Source organism: Myxocyprinus asiaticus, chromosome 19, assembly GCF_019703515.2.
Source record: "Myxocyprinus asiaticus isolate MX2 ecotype Aquarium Trade chromosome 19, UBuf_Myxa_2, whole genome shotgun sequence".
Lineage (NCBI taxonomy): Eukaryota > Metazoa > Chordata > Actinopteri > Cypriniformes > Catostomidae > Myxocyprinus > Myxocyprinus asiaticus.
In genome coordinates, this window is record NC_059362.1 from 32,094,926 (window position 1) to 32,113,515 (window position 18,590).

The 18,590-nt window shown below is 37.3% G+C and overlaps 1 protein-coding gene across 1 annotated transcript in view; it reads right to left on the reverse strand.

Moving 5' to 3' along the window:
• Window positions 1–18,590, reverse strand: part of afg1lb (AFG1 like ATPase b) — a 34,620-nt gene that overhangs the window by 12,940 nt on the left and 3,090 nt on the right. Inside the window, 5 exon segments of the mRNA XM_051644946.1 lie at window positions 4,931–4,986; window positions 9,184–9,271; window positions 13,265–13,392; window positions 14,223–14,324; window positions 14,500–14,551. Coding sequence (XP_051500906.1) covers window positions 4,931–4,986; window positions 9,184–9,271; window positions 13,265–13,392; window positions 14,223–14,324; window positions 14,500–14,551 — 426 coding nt within the window.

Genomic DNA, 18,590 nt, shown 5'->3' on the forward strand with positions numbered 1-18,590 from the left:
AAACTGATCACAAAGTATTGTCAGGACATTACTGATGTAAAAAAAACAGCACCATCACTATTTGAAAAAAGTCATTTTTGATCAAATCTAGACAGGCCCCATTTCCAGCAGCCATCACTCCAACACCTTATCCTTGAGTAATCATGCTAAATTGCTAATTTGGTACTAGAAAATCACTTGCCATTATATCAAACACAGCTGAAAGCTATTTGGTTCATTAACTGAAGCTTAACATTGTCTTTGTGTTTGTTTTTGAGTTGCAACAGTATGCAATATACTGGCACATCTTAAGGTCAATATTAGGTCAAAAATGGCAAAAAAAGAAATAGCTTTCTTTAGAAACTTGTCAGTCAATCATTGTTTTGAGGAATGAAGGCTATAAAATGTTTGAAACTGCCAAAAAACAGAAGATTTCAAAGGTGTACACTACAGTCTTCAAAGAAAAAGGACAACTGGCTCTAGTTAGATGTGGAAGGCCAAGATGTACAACTAAACAAGACGATAAGTACATCAGTATCTCTAGTTTGAGAAATATATGCCTTACATGTCCTCAGCTGGCAGCTTCATTGAATTCTACCCGCTCAACACCAGTTTCATGTACATCAGTAAAGAGAAGACTCAGGCTTGCAGGCCTTATGGGAAGAATAGCAAAGAAAAAGCCACTTATGAAACAGAAAAACAAAAAGGAAAGGTTAGAGTGAGCAAAGAAATTGGACAACAGATAATTGGAAAAGAGTGTTATGGATCTTAACCCCATTGAGTTTTGTGGTATCAGCTAGACTGTAAGGTGCGTGAGAAGTGCCCAACAAGACAGCCACATCTATGGCAAGTGCTACAGGAAGTGTGGGGTGAAATGTCACCAGAGTATCTGGACAAACTGACAGCTAGGATGCCAAGGATCTGCAAAGCTGTTATTGCTGCATGTGGAGGATTTTTTGATGAGAACTCTTTGAAGTAGTTTAAGAAGTTCTGAATTTTTTTTTCAAATTGTAATAGTAATTTTTCACGTTATTAATGTCCTGACTATATATTGTGATCAGCTGAATGCCACTTTGGTGAATAAAAGTACCAATTTCTTTCCATAAGAGCAAAATCTGTACATTATACCAAACTTTTATCATTTTAACTTTTTAACATATATATATCCTGTGTGTCTGTGTATGTGTATATATTTTATCGGCAGATGAGTTTTCAGCTAATGCAGCTCCTGGCCATACCAGTCTTCTTTTTTTATTTCTAAATCGCAAGCTACAAGGAATTAAAGCAATGTCTTCCTCTGGCTTTATGTCTTATAATGATAAATAGCACAACATTTGTGTGATTGCTTCAGAATTTACCAGGTCGTTAAGTCGAGTCATGTACCACTGCATCTGTATGATTATCAGATAAACTGACTCATAACTTGTGCAGGGGCTCATGACCTCCCATGTGTCAGAACTCGCACCGTGTATGCCCGGCTTTAAAGGAATAGTTCACCCAAAAATGAATCGGTTTATTTTTTACACAAACCTATCTATTTGCTTCAGAAGACAGATTGACTAGTGTTGTGTGGATTACTTTTAAGCAGCCTAAATTTGCCTTTTGGACTGTCAAATAGCCAACAGTCTAATGGCACCCATTATCTTGCATTGTATGGACATACAGAGTTGAAATGTGCTTATAAAAATCTTCATTTCGGTTGTGCTGAAGAAGAAAAGTCATACACATCTGGGATGGCTTAAAGGTAAGTAAACCATGAGAGGATTTTCATTTTTAGGTGAACTAACCCTTTAAGGTGTATTTAGACCAAAGCTTGAATTTTTGGTGGGAAAAAACATGACTGACAAGATTTAAAAATAAAACTGCTCCCTCAGACGAGTCAGAAATATTGCACTGTTGATATCCATTGTGTTTTTATTCAGAAGAAAGGTTTTGTTTAAAAAATAAAAAAAATAAAAAAAATCAAGGTATCAAAATTGCATTTTTTTGTCCCCAACATTTGTGAATATTTATCGTTTTATTTCGTCTAATCATATTGCACCTGGTGTAAACCAGCCTTTAAACATAAAATGGGAAGATAAATAATTACTGTTTTCTTTCTCTATGAATGGTTAATTGGATTAGATATCTCTCAGAGGTGGCCTGTCCTTATTAACTGCCTCCTCAAATTAACTAGATACCACGATACCAAAACAAGAAAAAGCCAGTCTGTCTAGTCAACTATTCAAAATTATATTGAGGTTTCTTTCTAAATATTATCCACACTGAAAAAAAACATTTATTTGGGAAAACTGTTTTCATAGGAAAGGACAAATAAATAAATATTAGAAATAGGAGGTTAACCTAAGGTCAGTGGAACAATAGCAGCCATCCAACATAAATTGCCTCTTTTTGTTTTTGCTCCATCTTCATGTCATTCAATCATCATGCAAACATCCTTACCCAACAGAGACCTTCACCATGAAAAGACACACACACACACACACACACACACACACACACACACACACACACACACACACACACACACACACACACACACACACACACACACACACACACACACGTTGGTGCGGTTATCCTTATGAGGACTCTCCATAGTAATGATTTTTAATCTTTATATTTTCAATGTAAACACACAAACAAATTAAGGTTATGGTATCTAGGATATTGAAATGCATCTCTCAGGGCAAAATGTGCATGGAAAACAGTGAAAGCCCACATAGAGTTGGACGTACTAGTAAGATCTGGGTTAGAAAAGAAATATAGCTGCATGTAACTCAGGAGTGGTGATGGTGTAGTGGGCTAAAGCACATAAATGGTAATCAGAAGGTTGCTGGTTCGATCCTTGAGCAAGGCACTTAACGCTAGCTTGCTCCGGGGGAATTGTCCCTGTAATAAGTGCACTGTAAGTCGCTTTGGATAAAAGCATCTGCAAATGCATAAATGTAACTCAAAAGCTTAATAAATTAAGGTATAGATAAATGAATGAGTAGAGGAATGTATTACTGAATAAAACAGCTGAATGTGTTTTAGTATTAAGGAAAACTGACCACCCTAAAAAGAGGTAAGAGATAAAGATGTAGAAGAATAAGGGATTCTCACACACAGACACTAACTTTCACTTCAGCCATCACAAATGATTAGGGTTGACCAGACATGAGAGGAGGCACTTGGGCCACCCCATCCACTGGGATCCCACGTTGTTCCAAAACCAGATGGCCTAACAAAGAAGCTTGATCAGTAGAGGTGCAAGGCAGGGCAAGGGGTATTCAACACTCTTACTCTTAGGCAAGATTAACAGAGGGCAGAATAGAGGGTGACTTCAAGGACCCCAAGGATTTAACAGAGACTGGGTAAACCAGAGTGACTGTGCTGGGCCACTGACCATTAGACCCAGGGGTCAAACTGAGAAAAATCACAACCTGAATGAAGCGTCTAGCAGCTTTTTAGCACATTCTGTGGACCAGGGTCCTTTAACTATGAGGGTGTGTCCTGACACTCAATAAAATATGCATTAAAAAGACATTATACTGCCAGTCATCAAAGAATCCTCTAATAATATTGTTTATCAAAATTACAGAGAGAAAAGAAACATGTAAAGTGGGACTAGTTTGTTCTTGTCCACTAGTTTGTGGTTTAACTGCTTCCCTATCCACTCCAACAACTTAACAATTTTAAGGAATAGTTCACCCAAAAATGAATGAAAATTCGGTCATAATTTACTCATCCGTTCGTTCCAAACCTGTATGAATTTCTTTCTTATGCAGAACACAACAGTCAATTTTTCATACAGTGACTCAACTTAAAGCTTTATAAAGGACACAAAAGTATCATAAAAGTAGTCCATGTGGCTCATGCATCATATTCCAAGTCTTCTGAAGGCATACGATAGGTTTTGGTGAGAAACAACCCAAAATTTTAGTCGTTTTTATGTGAAAAACTTGATGTCCGTTGCACGTTATTGTGTGCATGAAAGAAGCATTCACAGTAGCATGCGTGTTCACACGAGAACTTTTTTAACACTAAAAACAAAACAAATTTTCATGTGAACATGCGTGCCCCTGTGAACAAGCTTCTCTCATAGCGCTTATGAACATACACAGCGCACTTTTTTGAGCTTTAAAGTGAGTCCCAATCAACTGTATTGAAAAGACGGAATGGAATATTTGGTAAAATGTGTTTAGCATATTATAATATATTAAGTCCTACTAGTTTGGAACAACATGAGGGTGTGTAAATTATGACAGAATTGTAATTTTTAGGTGAACTAATCCTTTAAAAGCATGCTCAATGTCTATCCAGCTGTATGTGTATGTTACAGGCCAACAAAAGAAAAATAGAGGGAGATACGAAAAAAGAGGGAAAGATAATGTTCCTTACCTATAGTTACTGCATCACTGCTACAAAAAAGTTCTTTCTCTAAACCTTCACGTTTAAAATCATTCAGCATTTGCTTTAGCTCAGTGTGCCGATATCAATCAAATGTGCAAGAATGTGGGCAGCTGTAAAATGCCTGAAAATTATTGTCTGATTATTTATGATGGAAAGCTGTCGCAGGATGATGGTAATTACCCAGACAGCACACAGGATAATGCCAATGCCTGCTTAAAATAATACAATTAACTTGCAAAGCAGATCAGAGCATTGCTGGCATCCATTGCTGGGCTCACTTTGAAATGCAAGCAGCTTCATGCAATGCCGTCTCATTCCAGCCAACCCCCGCCAGTCACTAAATGGCCTCCTCTCTCTTCCCTGTCTGTCTCACACTCGCTCTCATCTCCAGGTATGATCAAAGCTGCCTTTTCTGTTTTGTGTGTTTTTGCAAACACATTTGGGGTTGTGTGTTTTTACCTGTGAATAAAATACAGTACATCAAAAACCAGACAGAGGGAGGAGGAAACATAAAGAGCAAGGGAGGAAGATGGAAAGAAAGGATAAATAAATTAACAGAGAGAATGACTTTGTCTTTACCTTGAGCCCTCTGAAGCCTGTTTTTGTACAGTTCTGAGAGATAGAGAGAGAGAGAGAGAGAGATGCTGGTTAGAGTCACTCTTTAGCCTCCTCATAATGTCATTTTCCATCTGTGATTGGCAAATAAAGTGTCTATTGATGAAGTGAGGGATAGGAGGGGAAGAGGGACAAAAGGGACGAGGAGAGGCAGAAATTGATTTCTGTGGGCAGCGCAGGAGAAAGGCAGTACATGAAATTCATTACATTCCCAAACAATGAGCTCAAGAGAAGAAGTCTCACTCTTTCTGCACAGACAATAAACCAGCATCACAGTGAATAGAGACTTCAATTAGGCACACAGGCATGATAAGCCACACACACACAAATGTAAAGAGACGATGAGGAGTATATGCTTCTCTCTGAGCTGTAAAAGCTTGTTTAAAGCTGCAGTGAGCAGGAATATATTAAGGAAACAAAAAGCCATAACAGAGGGATGTTGAGCAGTAAACAGTCCAGTGAGGGACATTCAGTGGTTTTGCTAAAAAAAAATAAAAAAAACAGTTCTCACCCAAGAAAATCACATCTCATCATGACTCACACCCTGTTGGCAAACAGATGAAAGTTTACCCTTGGGATGTATTTCATTTCTTTTGGGAGGCCACTTAAGACTGTCATTCAGTTCCAAAGTGGCTCATTCTTACTTACTAAGAGATGATGAGTGTTAAATCTTAGTTACAAAAGAAAATGAAACCAAACTTTTTTCTCCTGGACGAACTAAAGCAGGCAAACAAAGCCTGCGTTGATACTACATTTAGTGTCATTTTAAAATTAGTTTGTTGAGGAAAATTAATGAAGAACGTCACATCCAAACCACACCCATGATACCTTTTTATATCTCTTTTTTGACCCATTGAATGAACAAGTTTTTTTGCTATTGTATCTTTAAAGGAATATTCCGGGTTCAATACAAGTTAAGCTCAATGACAGCATTTGTGGCATAATATTGATTACAACAAAAATAACTTTTGACTTACCTCTCCATTTCTTAAAAAAAATTTAAAAAGCAAAACTCTGGGTTAAAGTAAGGCACTTACAATGGAAGTAAATGGGGCCAATCCGTAAACATAAAATACTCAGTGTTTTGAAAGTATAGCCACAACATGTAAACAATATGTGTGTTAACATGATTTTTGTGTGATAAAATCATTTACTTACCATTTCTGTGTAAAGTTATAGCTAATTTTACAACTTGGTTGCCATGACGATGTAATGTCAATAAACTCTAAAACTACTGTAAAAATGACGATTTAAACAACTTTACAGCTCAAATAATACATGATTTTTAATGGAAGAATTAATGTGCTTTTATAAAATTATAAGCTTCACATTTCTGTCTTCAAACCCTCCTAAATTGGCCCCATTCACTTCCATTGTAAGTGTCTCACTGTATCCTCGATTTTTGCTTTTTCTTTTAAAAGAAAAGAACGGATGAGTCCAAATTATATTTTGTGGTAATCAACCTTATGTCACAAATGCTGTCGATTGCATTTCGGAAAAAAATATTTCTCATCCCCCTTTAAGGGGATTCTGCAGTATTTCACCATTATTTGTCAATGATTTAAATACCCAAATATAATATGACTGTTTGAAGTAAACTTATACTGTAAATCTTGATATGCCTTGTACTGTACACTGTAAGAATGCTACAGAAATAAAACATTAATTGATTAACAAATATTAACTGTAAAATATACAGTAAACATTTTTTAAAAGACAATACAGTAGTTTTTACAATAAAATGGTGTAAAAATTACATTTTGTAGATGTAAAAAGTATGATTGTCCTGTTTAATTAATGGTAAAAATTTACATTATGTTTAACAAGAGAGTACATGTACTTTTTACTGTAAATTATTGTTAAAATTACAGTAAAAAACAATAATTGAGCGTTCTCACAACTCCCTGCATGACCCATTATATTTCATTATATTTGATGGGAATAGTTATGTTTCTTCTTATTTTTAATATCAGTTACATACTGATTCTGTGTTATATTTGATGTAGTTTAATGTTTATTGCATTATTTAAATTTCACATGTGTTACCCTGATGGTGTTTAGTGTTTGTGTGAGTGACACTGAGTCTCTACATGTGTATTGGTCATTGCTCCTGGAAGAGCCACTATTGGTGTACATCATGTCATCAGGTGCTCTTCTGTAATTTTTATGGTGATTAACAATACCTTATAAAGTAAAAAGCTGATATTTACAGTTTCAGAAGGTTAATATCAAGTTTATGAAAAAATTGTTACTGTAAATTTAACAGAATTTTGTTTTTTACAGTGCCATCATGGTCATGTAAATTACAACAGTTTTATACTGTAAAATGTTCAGGTTGTTCTGTAAAGTTGTTTACATTTTTACTGTATTTTTTATATAATTATTCTGGCAACCAATTTTTTGTTTTTTTGTTTGTTTGTCTGTTTTTATAGTGTACATTTGACCCCCATTTGACATTTGTGAGTTTATTTAACTATTTTCTCCCTGGGCATAACTAAAGGGACTATATTGTCATTTAAAGATTTAGGAAGTAAAGTGCATCATCTTTTTTTTTTTTTTTACTTCTGTCTGTCTATTTTCCTCACTTTACCTGAGGAAACCGTACTGCAAACTGCTCTGGATGACGGCAAACAACCAAGTTCAAACACGTGAGCCTCTTTAGCTGCTCTTCAGCTCATCATCTTAATATCAATAAGAGAGCAATCTCTTTCTGTGCCATCTCTCCCTCTCCCATCTTTCATGTGTACCCGTCCATCCATTAGTCACCGAATTAAAATGGAATAAGATGGCTATTAAGTTTTAGCGTAGGCTTTGTTCTCAGTGGCTGGTTAATGTTAGGAGAGGATCTCTTTATGTAACTGCCGCTCACCGTTTTGTACACAGCACACAAGGCCACTTCATACAACGAGACATTAGCAGCGCTCTGAGACAGAGACAGAGAAGGACTGTCTTATCTCTACCCTTATCACTCTCTTTTACATGCTCGCTCTCCAGTTTAATGTAACATCACAGCAATTGCAAAAAAATGGCGTCTGTAGAATCAACAATGAGGCAGAGGAAGAAAAGAGTGGGAACGGTGGAGAGAGATAAAAGAGTAACTGCTCATGTTCAAGCAGGTATCAAATAAAGTTGGCTCGTTTAATGGTGAACAGCGTTCAGGCGAGAAATCTTTGATGGCGGTGAGGTTGAAGTTTCATTATGATTTAAGGTTAAATGCTGGTAACAGATAAACATTGTGTGTGCACATTGAAAGCTTTATGATCAAAAACGAGCCAGTCTTCTTTCACTATACCAGTCAAATATATGATACATCAAAAAGCACACTGAAAATAAATTCTATAGTTTACAAAAGAACTAAGAGGTCGAAGATCAGATGGATGCTGTCCTCATTGTATTTTAACCCTCAACACTCCTCAGATTAGTTTCACATAACCCACCGCAGAGTAGCAGCCAATGACAGGTGTTTGTGTGTGCCAGAGAGGGAGAGAGCAATGAAAAAGCAGAAAAGAATTGAAAGACTTCCCTCAGATTATCAATAGACTTAAAAAATCACAGCATCGAAATACACAGATTAACCAAGGAGTGACTAAAAGGGGAGGTGAACTTTAGAAAAGAGTAAAAAGGAAGAAACAAGAGCCTGAAATATGAGATGGTGCAGAACTGGATTAGAACACGAGACGGATGTGTAGTTTAGGAATATGTTTTACATTCAGGCCACACAAAAGAGCTGATGAGAGTGAGAAAGGTACAGCAATCTATTGTTTAGAAGTTGGTAGTGAACAATACAAGTTGAAAAAGTAGAGTCATGTGTGCTGTGTAGGTGACAGGTCAGTTTCAGACAATACACACAATTAACTCGTGTGTTAATAAAATGGGAATAAAAAGGTATAAATCACTTTAATTTCAGATTTGAATGTGTTAGCAGCCAAGTTGAATATGTTTAATGAAATAAAAATATCTATCTATCTATCTATCTATCTATCTATATACATATATATATACATACATACATACAGTACATATGTAATATAAAATTGTTTATTTCTTATTTTTATATTTTAAAGAAATTGTTTATTTGTTGTTATTAAAGTATGTTTTTAATAATAATTTTATATTGAATTTCAGAATAGTGCAGCTAAATATGTATATTAATAACCGAAATTCCTGCAAAATTACCCAGAAATCCCCCCTCACCTTCAGGTGGTCAGTTTGAGGTGGCCCCACACTTGAACAACCCCTCAAATAACTGCTTCAGAATCATAGCATCTGCTACATCCACAACCTGAAAGACAGAAAGACGTTTTTCTTTTCATTTTGCTTGTAGGACTGTTTTATTTGGGTTGTATATGATCACCATCAGCAATTCCATTTATTGACTTAAAACCCCCTTTTTTTTTTTTTTTTAAGCATGACCTGAATTCCAGTAAGGTCTGTAATCAGCCAAACTGACTGAGCTGTTCCCAGTCATGCATACTGTCACAATGTTCACTGAGATTGACATAAATAAAATAAAAATTCTCTCATAATTTATTCACCCTCATACCATTCTAGATGTGTATGAATTTCTCTCTTCTGCAGAACACAAACAAAGATTTTTATAAGAATATCTCAGCTCTGTAGGTTCATACAATGCAAGTGAATGGTAACCAAAACTTTAAAGCTCAAAAAAGCACATAAAGGCAGCATAAAAGTAATCCGTAAAACTCAAGTGGTTTAATCCATGTCTTCTGAAGCGATCCAGTCAGTTTAGGGTGCAAACAGACCAAAATGTAACTTCTTTTCATTAATCTTGTCATTATTAGTCTTGTTGGAAATCATGATTTCAAGCTCAATTATACTTCCTAGCGCCATCTAGCACTCTGCGCATGCGTCAAGCACTAGGGAGTGTAATCAAGCTTGAAATCAAGATCATGCTTAGATACTGCAATGGCAAAATGTACAGTGAAAAGGGAGTTACATTTTGGTCTGTTCTCGCCCAAAATCGATTAGATCTCTTCAGAAAACATGGATTAAAGTACTAGAGTCTTATGGATTACTTTTTATGCTGCCTTTATGTGATTTTTGGAGCTTTAACATTTTGGTCACCATTCACTTGCATTGTATGAAGCTACAGAGCTGAGATATTCATATAAAACGTCTTCATTTGTGTTCTGCAGAAGAAAGTCATACACATCTGGGATGACATAAGGGTGAGTATAATGAATTTTTGGGTGAACTATTCCTTTAATATTAAAGTCAACACAAACAGGTGTTCACAATCCACAATTTAATTTAATGTTAGACATTTTCTAGTAAAAGAGGACAAAGGATTTTATCTATTGGAAATTGGATAGTTTGTTAAGTGGTCTCTATATGACAGGTGATTTGTGGGGAGGGGCTGAAAAACAAGGGGACTTGGTGACATCCTCTGAGTCGTTCAGAGACAGAGCAAGTCATTACATTTGATAAAAGATTACAAAATTTTGAATGCCATTCACCAGTGAATAGTTCACAATAAGACCAGGAATGTGTATTAAATAAATAGGATAAGTATAAAGGGTCAATTTTGATTTCATGATGACTTAAAAAATGGCTATTGCTGCTGTTGTTTTCATTCTGTCCTCTCAGCATGTCCTTTAGAGACTATGGGAGCAGGCACACGTGTATGAGCTGAAGATGAGCAAGGCACAACACAGTCCCCTCTGCCCTTAATCTGCCTTGAGCTAATTACCACAATTGTGTGCTTGTACAGTATGTGTACTATGAAAACCAGGTGTCGTTAAATTTTAAAACCGAAGCCTTGGCCAAGGTCCTTTGACATCACCCTCCCCGACACGCTCACACATACATGCAGAGCACACACAAAGCCACTCCACCTGACTTTTAAATGGCCACACAGAGCTGTGGCTTTCTGCTGGAGACAAGGACAAGTGGCCGAAGCAGCTTGAAAAAAGTAAATAAATGAATAAATAAATAAATAAATAACTAAACAGCGATTCGAGGTAAAATCAGTGGCACAATGACAGCCAGATGGCCACGCAGAGACAAATACACACACATACACTCACACAGATGCGGTCCCATTGTGCTCTTGAGGGCCTGGCATGGCTGTCCCTGAATCTCAGAAGTGAGAGGACGAGTGGTTCTTTCATTATTATAATTTTCATCATCATCATTCGTTATTATCATTTAAACATTGCCTTTTTCACAGCAGCGAGCAACACGGGATGCTGAGCCCTTTAGTCAATAATACACATAATAAGATCATCCTTCCGTCATTCTCTCTCATCTTCTACCATGTTATGCTAATTTTTTAGGGTTCCTCAGAGTTGAAATACATAAGCGCAGTTTACAACAAGACTGATTTTAATGCTTTACACAAATTATGGCCTTATTAGCATTTTGATAGTACATTATTGCAAATTTGTGAGGTGCCACGAGGAGCCAAATGTGGGGCCAGGATGTTTTTGTCATGTAGAAGATCTCTTTCATAGAGCTCTACTATTCTTAGAAGGAGACACTTATGACTGCCATTCCCCCAGCATATGTTGTTTTTCTTATATTGAAGTGTTTCCCTTTTTTGCATATTAAACCTTCGGCCTCATCAAACCCAATTAGCATCTTCTATAGTGGTCTTGCAGCAAAGACAGCGCATGCATGTCTGTGTGTTGTTGGAAGTGTGGTCTGATACAAAGACGAGGTGCTACAGCATAAATTGGATTGCATTTCCTTTAACCGTCCTCTCCTATTCTTCATTTCAAAGGAGTCATTTAATTATGACCTTTTCATCCTTCCTGTATTTGTTTTTTGTTTGTCATGCAGGCACTGCGACACTCATGTGCGTGTATACACACACACATTTTTAGTCTCGGGGTATTGATTGCCAGGTTGAGTGCAAGAAAGCCCTCTGTGTGGCTCTTTTGCGTTGTTGTGGACAACAGTGAAAACAACGGCGCTGATATTCAAATGAGCATCCAATTACGCCAGCAAAGAGTCACTTTTGTGTGGTGCACACGGGTGCCAAATTGCACTCTTTTGATCTTAAACCTTTACTTACACAACTCTGTAGATGAGTAATTTCACCCGGCAACTGACAGGGGCCTAAGACAATGCCTCAAGCGTTTTCTACTCCCTCTTCCTCTCCCTCATGCTCTTTCTATATCTCTCTTGGTGGTGCTCTCAATACCTTGTATTCATTAAGGGAGTGGAGAGGGACAAAAGGGGAAGGCTACAAATTACTGATAATGATGCCGGACTAATGAAGAGAATGGAGAAATTTCATTAGCATAGATGCATGCGACCCGCCATAGTTGCTCTCCATTACCCCTCACTCAAGGAAGCAAGAGAGGCCGACTAAAACTCGATGCCTCATCTGCATGCTTAAGTGGCAGTGGCTGATTCGTAAGGGGCTGTCAGCTTCTTATTTATGCATCATAAACAAAATGTGTGTGCTTTCCATATTGCCGCTAGCAACAATTGGCGAGCAGATTGAAGGCGAGCTCCCAAGCAATAACAAGATGCATACAAAAAATAAAAGAGATCAGGTCTGAGGTAAGCATTTAAATTTTAAAAGCCATTAATAAAATGAGCAGCCCTTGATCCTTAAAGAATGAAAGAATGAACACTGTGTACGATGAGACTCTTGATTACAAGAAATTAGTTTGCACAGGTTAGTTGCATACTGTGTGTAAAAATCAAAGACCTAATGATGGCGGGGGATTAATGACTGAGACCTCGTTAAAAAGCAAGTAGCAGATCTCAGCCCTAGACTAGAGTTATAAATAATATTTTTTTTTCCTGTAATGAACATATTAAGTGGGCTAATAGACTGAAGTTATTTGTTACTGCAAAATGTGTGTTAAAAAAAAAAGCTAAATTATACATCTTGCTGTCATACATGCTTGTAACTTAACAAGCAAACCATTTTTTCTAAATACTGTTTTCTGTTTAATTATCACCAACTTCCTTGGTGGGAGCCACAGCTTGTGTGAAGGTATCTGACTCCACCAGATGGCTCCAAAATGAGCAAGCCTTATATGTATGAAATGCTGGAAGGCACTCTGGTCAGATAAACTGTATAACACTGTATTTTGTTGACTGGTGTAGAGTGAAAAGGTGCCTATGTTATAAACATAAGTATTTTGAATCTTTAACTACAATGGTTGCAATTTCTGTGGTATTTCCTAAGCATTATTTCCCTTGCACCATCATACACAACGCACAGTAAACATGCATTAAATAGCAGCTTAGACATTTTACAAACTGACCAACTCTTTTTCCCTACTCCTGTTCTTACCTGAAACTCATCAAAGCATATGAGACAGGTTTCCGCAGCGATCTCCATGGCAACCAGAAAGATGGGGTCATACATTGTCATTTTAGCTATTCTTCGATTTGGCAGGCACTGTTTCAATTTGTGGATCCCTGAATGGAATGCACATATTCAAGTCAATTGCTCTCAAACTAAACATTCATGCAGTAAAAAACTATTTTGATCTAAGAGGAAAAGCACTAAACTTCTATTTACATGGTTACATTCCTTAAATTTTGTTCAAACATAATAACTAGTATTAGTAAGCTACTTGTACTAATAATAGTGCTAGTAGTCTACACTCACCGAACACTTTATAGGAACATCTGTACACCTAATTATTTATGCGATTATCTAATCAGCCAATCGTGTGGCAGCAGTGCAATACATAAAATCTAAGCTTCATTTAATGTTCACATGAACCATCAGAATGGGGAAAAAATGTAATCTCAGTGATTTCGACCATGGCATGATTATCGGTGCCAGATGGGCTGGTTTGAGTATTTCTGTAACTGCTGATCTCCTGGGACTTTCACACACAATAGGCTGTAGAGTTTACTCCGAATGGTGCCAAAAACATCCAGTAAGTGACAGTTCTGTGGATGGAAAGGCCTTGTTGATGAGAGAGGTCAACAGAGAATGGCCAGACTGGTTTGAGCTGAGAGAAACGCTACAGTAACTCAGATGACTCTGTACAATTGTAGTGAACAGAATAGCATCTCAAAATGCACAACATGTCGAATTTGAGATGGATGGGCTACAACAGCAGAAGACCACATTGGGCTAATTATTAGGACCATAGTGTTCCTAATAAAGTGCTCTGTAAGTTTATGTTGCTCAATATAAAAGGAGGTTAGTACATGAAATTGAATGTCTGATTTTTCCTGAAATTTTTCATGTGTCACAACTTATTTGAAAACAAGTCACCTTTGTCTTAGAGAACTTCTATGTACCTCTAATATGAATGCATTGCAATGAACCCTCTTTTTTCTGCCATTTTCCACGAATGAGTGAAAAAGATCCATCAGCATTGCTTTTCCAGTACCTGTTAAATACAAAAGTAAATATTAACATCCTCTCCACTACAATATTTCATCGAAACATTTAATAAAGCAATTTGAATATGTTTAAAATGACAAAAACAAAAAATTATTTAGTTGCCATAGTTAAAATCAATTGTGATTGAAGTTGTTAATTTACTGAAGCTAACTGTAACTTACCAACATTACTGTGAATATAGTAAACATGGGGAGGGGGTGACTTTGAGTACTCCTGTAAAACAACGGTAAATATAGTCATCTACACTCACTGAGCACTTTATTAGGAACACCTGAATACCTTCTTATTCATGCGATTATTTAATCAGCCAGTTGTGTGTCAGCATTGCAATGCATAAAATCATTCAGATATGGGTCAGGAGCTTCAGATAATGTTCACATCAACCATCAGAGTGGGGCAAAAATGTGATCTCTGTGATTTCGACCGTGCCATGATTTTTGGTTCCAGATTGGCTGGTTTGAGTATTTCTATAACTGCTGATCTCCTGGGATTTTCACACACAACAGTCTCTAGAGTTTACTCAGAATGGTGCCAAATGCAAAAAAACATCCAGTGAGCGGCAGTTCTGCGGACAGGAATGCCTTGTTGATGAGAGAGGTCAACGGAGAATGGCCAGACTGGTTCGAGCTGACAGAAAGGGTATGGTAACTCAGATGACTAGCATGAGAGCATCTCAGAATGCACAACACGTCAGACCTCAAGGCGGATGGGCTACAACAGCAGAAGATGTCGGGCACTTTATTAGGACCATAGTGTTCCTAATAAAGTGCTCAGTTAGTGTACAGTGCATTCAGAAAGTATTCAGACCCCTTCGTTTATTTCATATTTTGTTATGTTGCAGCCTTATGCTAAAATGCTTTAAAAAAAAAAATAATAATAATTCTCATCAATCTACACTCCATACCTCATAATGTAAAAACCAGATTTTTGAAAACTTTGCAAATTTATTAAAAAGGAAAAAAATGAAATATCACAATGACATAAGTATTCAGACCCTTAACTCAGTACTTAGTTGAAGCACCTTTGGCAGCGATTACAGCCTCAAGTCTTTTTGGGTATGATGCGGCAAGCTTTGCACACATTGATTTGGGGATTTTCTGCCTTTTTCTCTGCAGATCTTCTCAAGTTCTGTCAGGTTGGGTGGGGACTGTCAGTGGACAGCCATTTTCAGGTCTCTCCAGAGATGTTTGATTGGGTTCAAGTCCGGGCTCTGGCTGGACCACTCAAGGACATTCACAGAGTTGTCTCTAAGCCACTCTTGCATTGTCTTGGCTGTGTGCTAAGGGTCATTGTCCTGTTGGAAGGTGAACCTTCGGCCCAGTCTGAGGTCCTGAGTGCTCTTGACCAGGTTTTCATTAAGAATATCTCTGTATTTTACTGCGTTCAGCTTTCCTTCAACCCTGACCAGTCCCCCAGTCTCTGCCACTGAAAAACACCCCCACAGCATGATACTACCACCATCATGCAGTGCACACAATCATATTGCGCAGGTGATGAGCAGTGCCTGGTTTCCTCCGGACATAACGCTTGGAATTGAGGCCAAACAGTTCAATCTTCGTTTCATCAGACCAGAGAATCTTGTTTCTCGCAGTCTGAGAGTCCTTTAGGTGCTTTTTTGTAAATTCCAAGTGGGCTTTCATGTGTCATGCACTGAGGAGAGGCTTCTGTCTGGCCACTCTGCCATAAAGCCCAGATCGGTGGCATGTTGCAGTGATGGTTGTACTTCTGCAAGTTTCTCCCATCTCTACACATGATCTCTGGAGCTCAACCAGAGTGACCATCGGGTTCTTGGTCACCTCTCTTACCAAGGCCCTTCTCCCCCAATTGCTCAGTTTGGCCTGGCGGCCAGCTCTAGGAAGACTCCTGTTTGTTCCAAACTGCTTCCATTTAAGAATTATGGAGGCCACTGGGTTCTTGGGAACCTTCAATGCAGCCGAGATTTTTTGTGGCCTTGCCCAGATCTGTGCCTCAACACAATCCTGTCTCTGAGCTCTGCAGGCAGATCCTTTGACCTCATGGCTTGGTTTTTGCTCTGATATGCATTTCCAGCTGTGAGATCTCATATAGACAGGTGTGTGCCTTTCCAAATCATGTCCAATCAATTGAATTTGCCACAGGTGGACTCCAATCAAAGTGTAGAAACATCTCAAAAGATGATCCAGAGAAATGAGATGCACCTGAGCTAAATTTCAAATGTCATTGCAAAGGGTCTGAATACTTATGTCAACGTGATATTTAAATTTTTTCTTTTTAATAAATTTGCAAAGTTATCAAAAATCTGGGCTTTGTAATTATGGGGTATGGAGTGTAAATTGATGTGAAAAAATAAAATTATTTAAAGCATTTTAGCATAAGGCTGCAACATAAAATGTGAAAAAAAATGAATACTTTCTGAATGCACTGTATATTCACATAAAAAGCGAACTTTGCTTGCTTCATTCAGCACGTTTTATAAGCCTTACAAACGCAAGCATGAAAAAGCGTTGTGTTCAAGATGTAGATGTAGGACATTTTTTGTGAGATAGTGAGTCAATGAGCAGTGAACTCTCATATCTGATTGATCCTAATCATATCATTCAAATTAAAAATGCTTCCTTTTGTACCCTAACAGCTGAAAATACTTCCTGTAACCCTTGACAATAGTACTTGCATGCAAAGATCCAGTCATCTTTACTCAAATTTCCAAATAACGTGTGCTATGCATTCAACTTTCAGTGTACAAGGCATTTGATGAGCCTGTATAGAAACTGTCTGTGACTGCAGACAAAAGATTATTCAGGGAAGACAGAGTCAACATCTCTATCCCCGGATTCACCTCTTCCTCACTCTTTTTTTGGGTGAATGCTGTTTGAGCAGTGAGGCTTAGCGTTCTTGGATGACAGCGTGTGACTTCTCACTGACTCCCAGAACATTCAATAGCTCGTTATTGTGGCCAGTGGCAGTGGTCTTATCACAGTAGAGTGGACAAACACAGTGAAGAGACTGTGCAAGAGAGGACACAGGCCATATCAGGGACAGGTCCACAAGGTGGAGTCACGCTCTACACTTTCACAGGGTGCAGCCAAGGGGAAAAAGTTCACATGCCAACACTCTTAGTATAAAGTCTCTGTTTTTCACTCAATTTTAATTCAACAAATGAGCTGTTGTTTGCTCTGGTAATGCTTTAAGTAAACAATGGACTGGGGACTGATTTCCATTTTCGACAGCAGCAACTCTGATCATAGCTATCTCTCACTACATTTGACCATCTCAATATAATGACTACATACAGTAATAAGTTATTAAATCTAAAATAAATATGAATAGATTATTTATTCCAAATGCATTATGCTGCTTAAGACACTATATGCACAAAGCAAATGTTTTCCACTTATTGTCTTGAGAAATGCAAAAGAGAAAAGAGCCACTAGGAATGCACGATGTATCAGCTGCTGATATTTATCGGCAAATTATTGACAAAATTAAAACCATCGGTTATATGCATGAAAACGTTGATATGAAAAACTGAAGGTTTATTTATAATTAATTAGTAACACATGTTGTAAAAACTCAAATGTAAATTCAAATGCACAATCCAGAAATAATAATAGCCACAATATGTAGAAGACTTTTAATTTTGAGACATCGGTCTGACACCCATTAATGCTGCATAACTGATTGAATTAAGATTGAAATCACAATATGGCCTTGTACGATTACTAAACCCTAAAAGCCTGCGATTTGTAATATAGTCTGCATTCAGCGTGAGCAAGCAGCACACTCTAGTGGTCTGGATGGCATTATCCATGTTCTATTATTACACTATAACACAGAATTTAAAAGGGGGTTATTTTTCCATGATGTTCAACAATGACATTTCCGTGGAACTGCCCAATATATGCATAGAATTAATCTGTAATGTTCTATTTCTGTTGTAATTTTCTGTTGTATTAACCTGCAAAAACAGAAGTGCAAAAACCTTTTTTTCATATCATCATATTTAGTTTTGTATCTTTTTGTTAATCTTTTTATCTTCTTGTGGCTCTCTTTAAAATGTTTGCCTCTTGTGTGTTCAACAGATTCAATCCATATTCAATGGAAATTATTTATTGTTAGAATAGTAAAAAGATTTTATACCTCTTTGTACATTTTTAAAGCATAATTCCAAAGTAAAATCTGATGTCAAAATAAGGTATGTGGCAAAAAATGGTATCAGCATATATACTGTATGTTTTTTGTCAAAATCGGTATCGGTCAAAAATGTTCATATTAG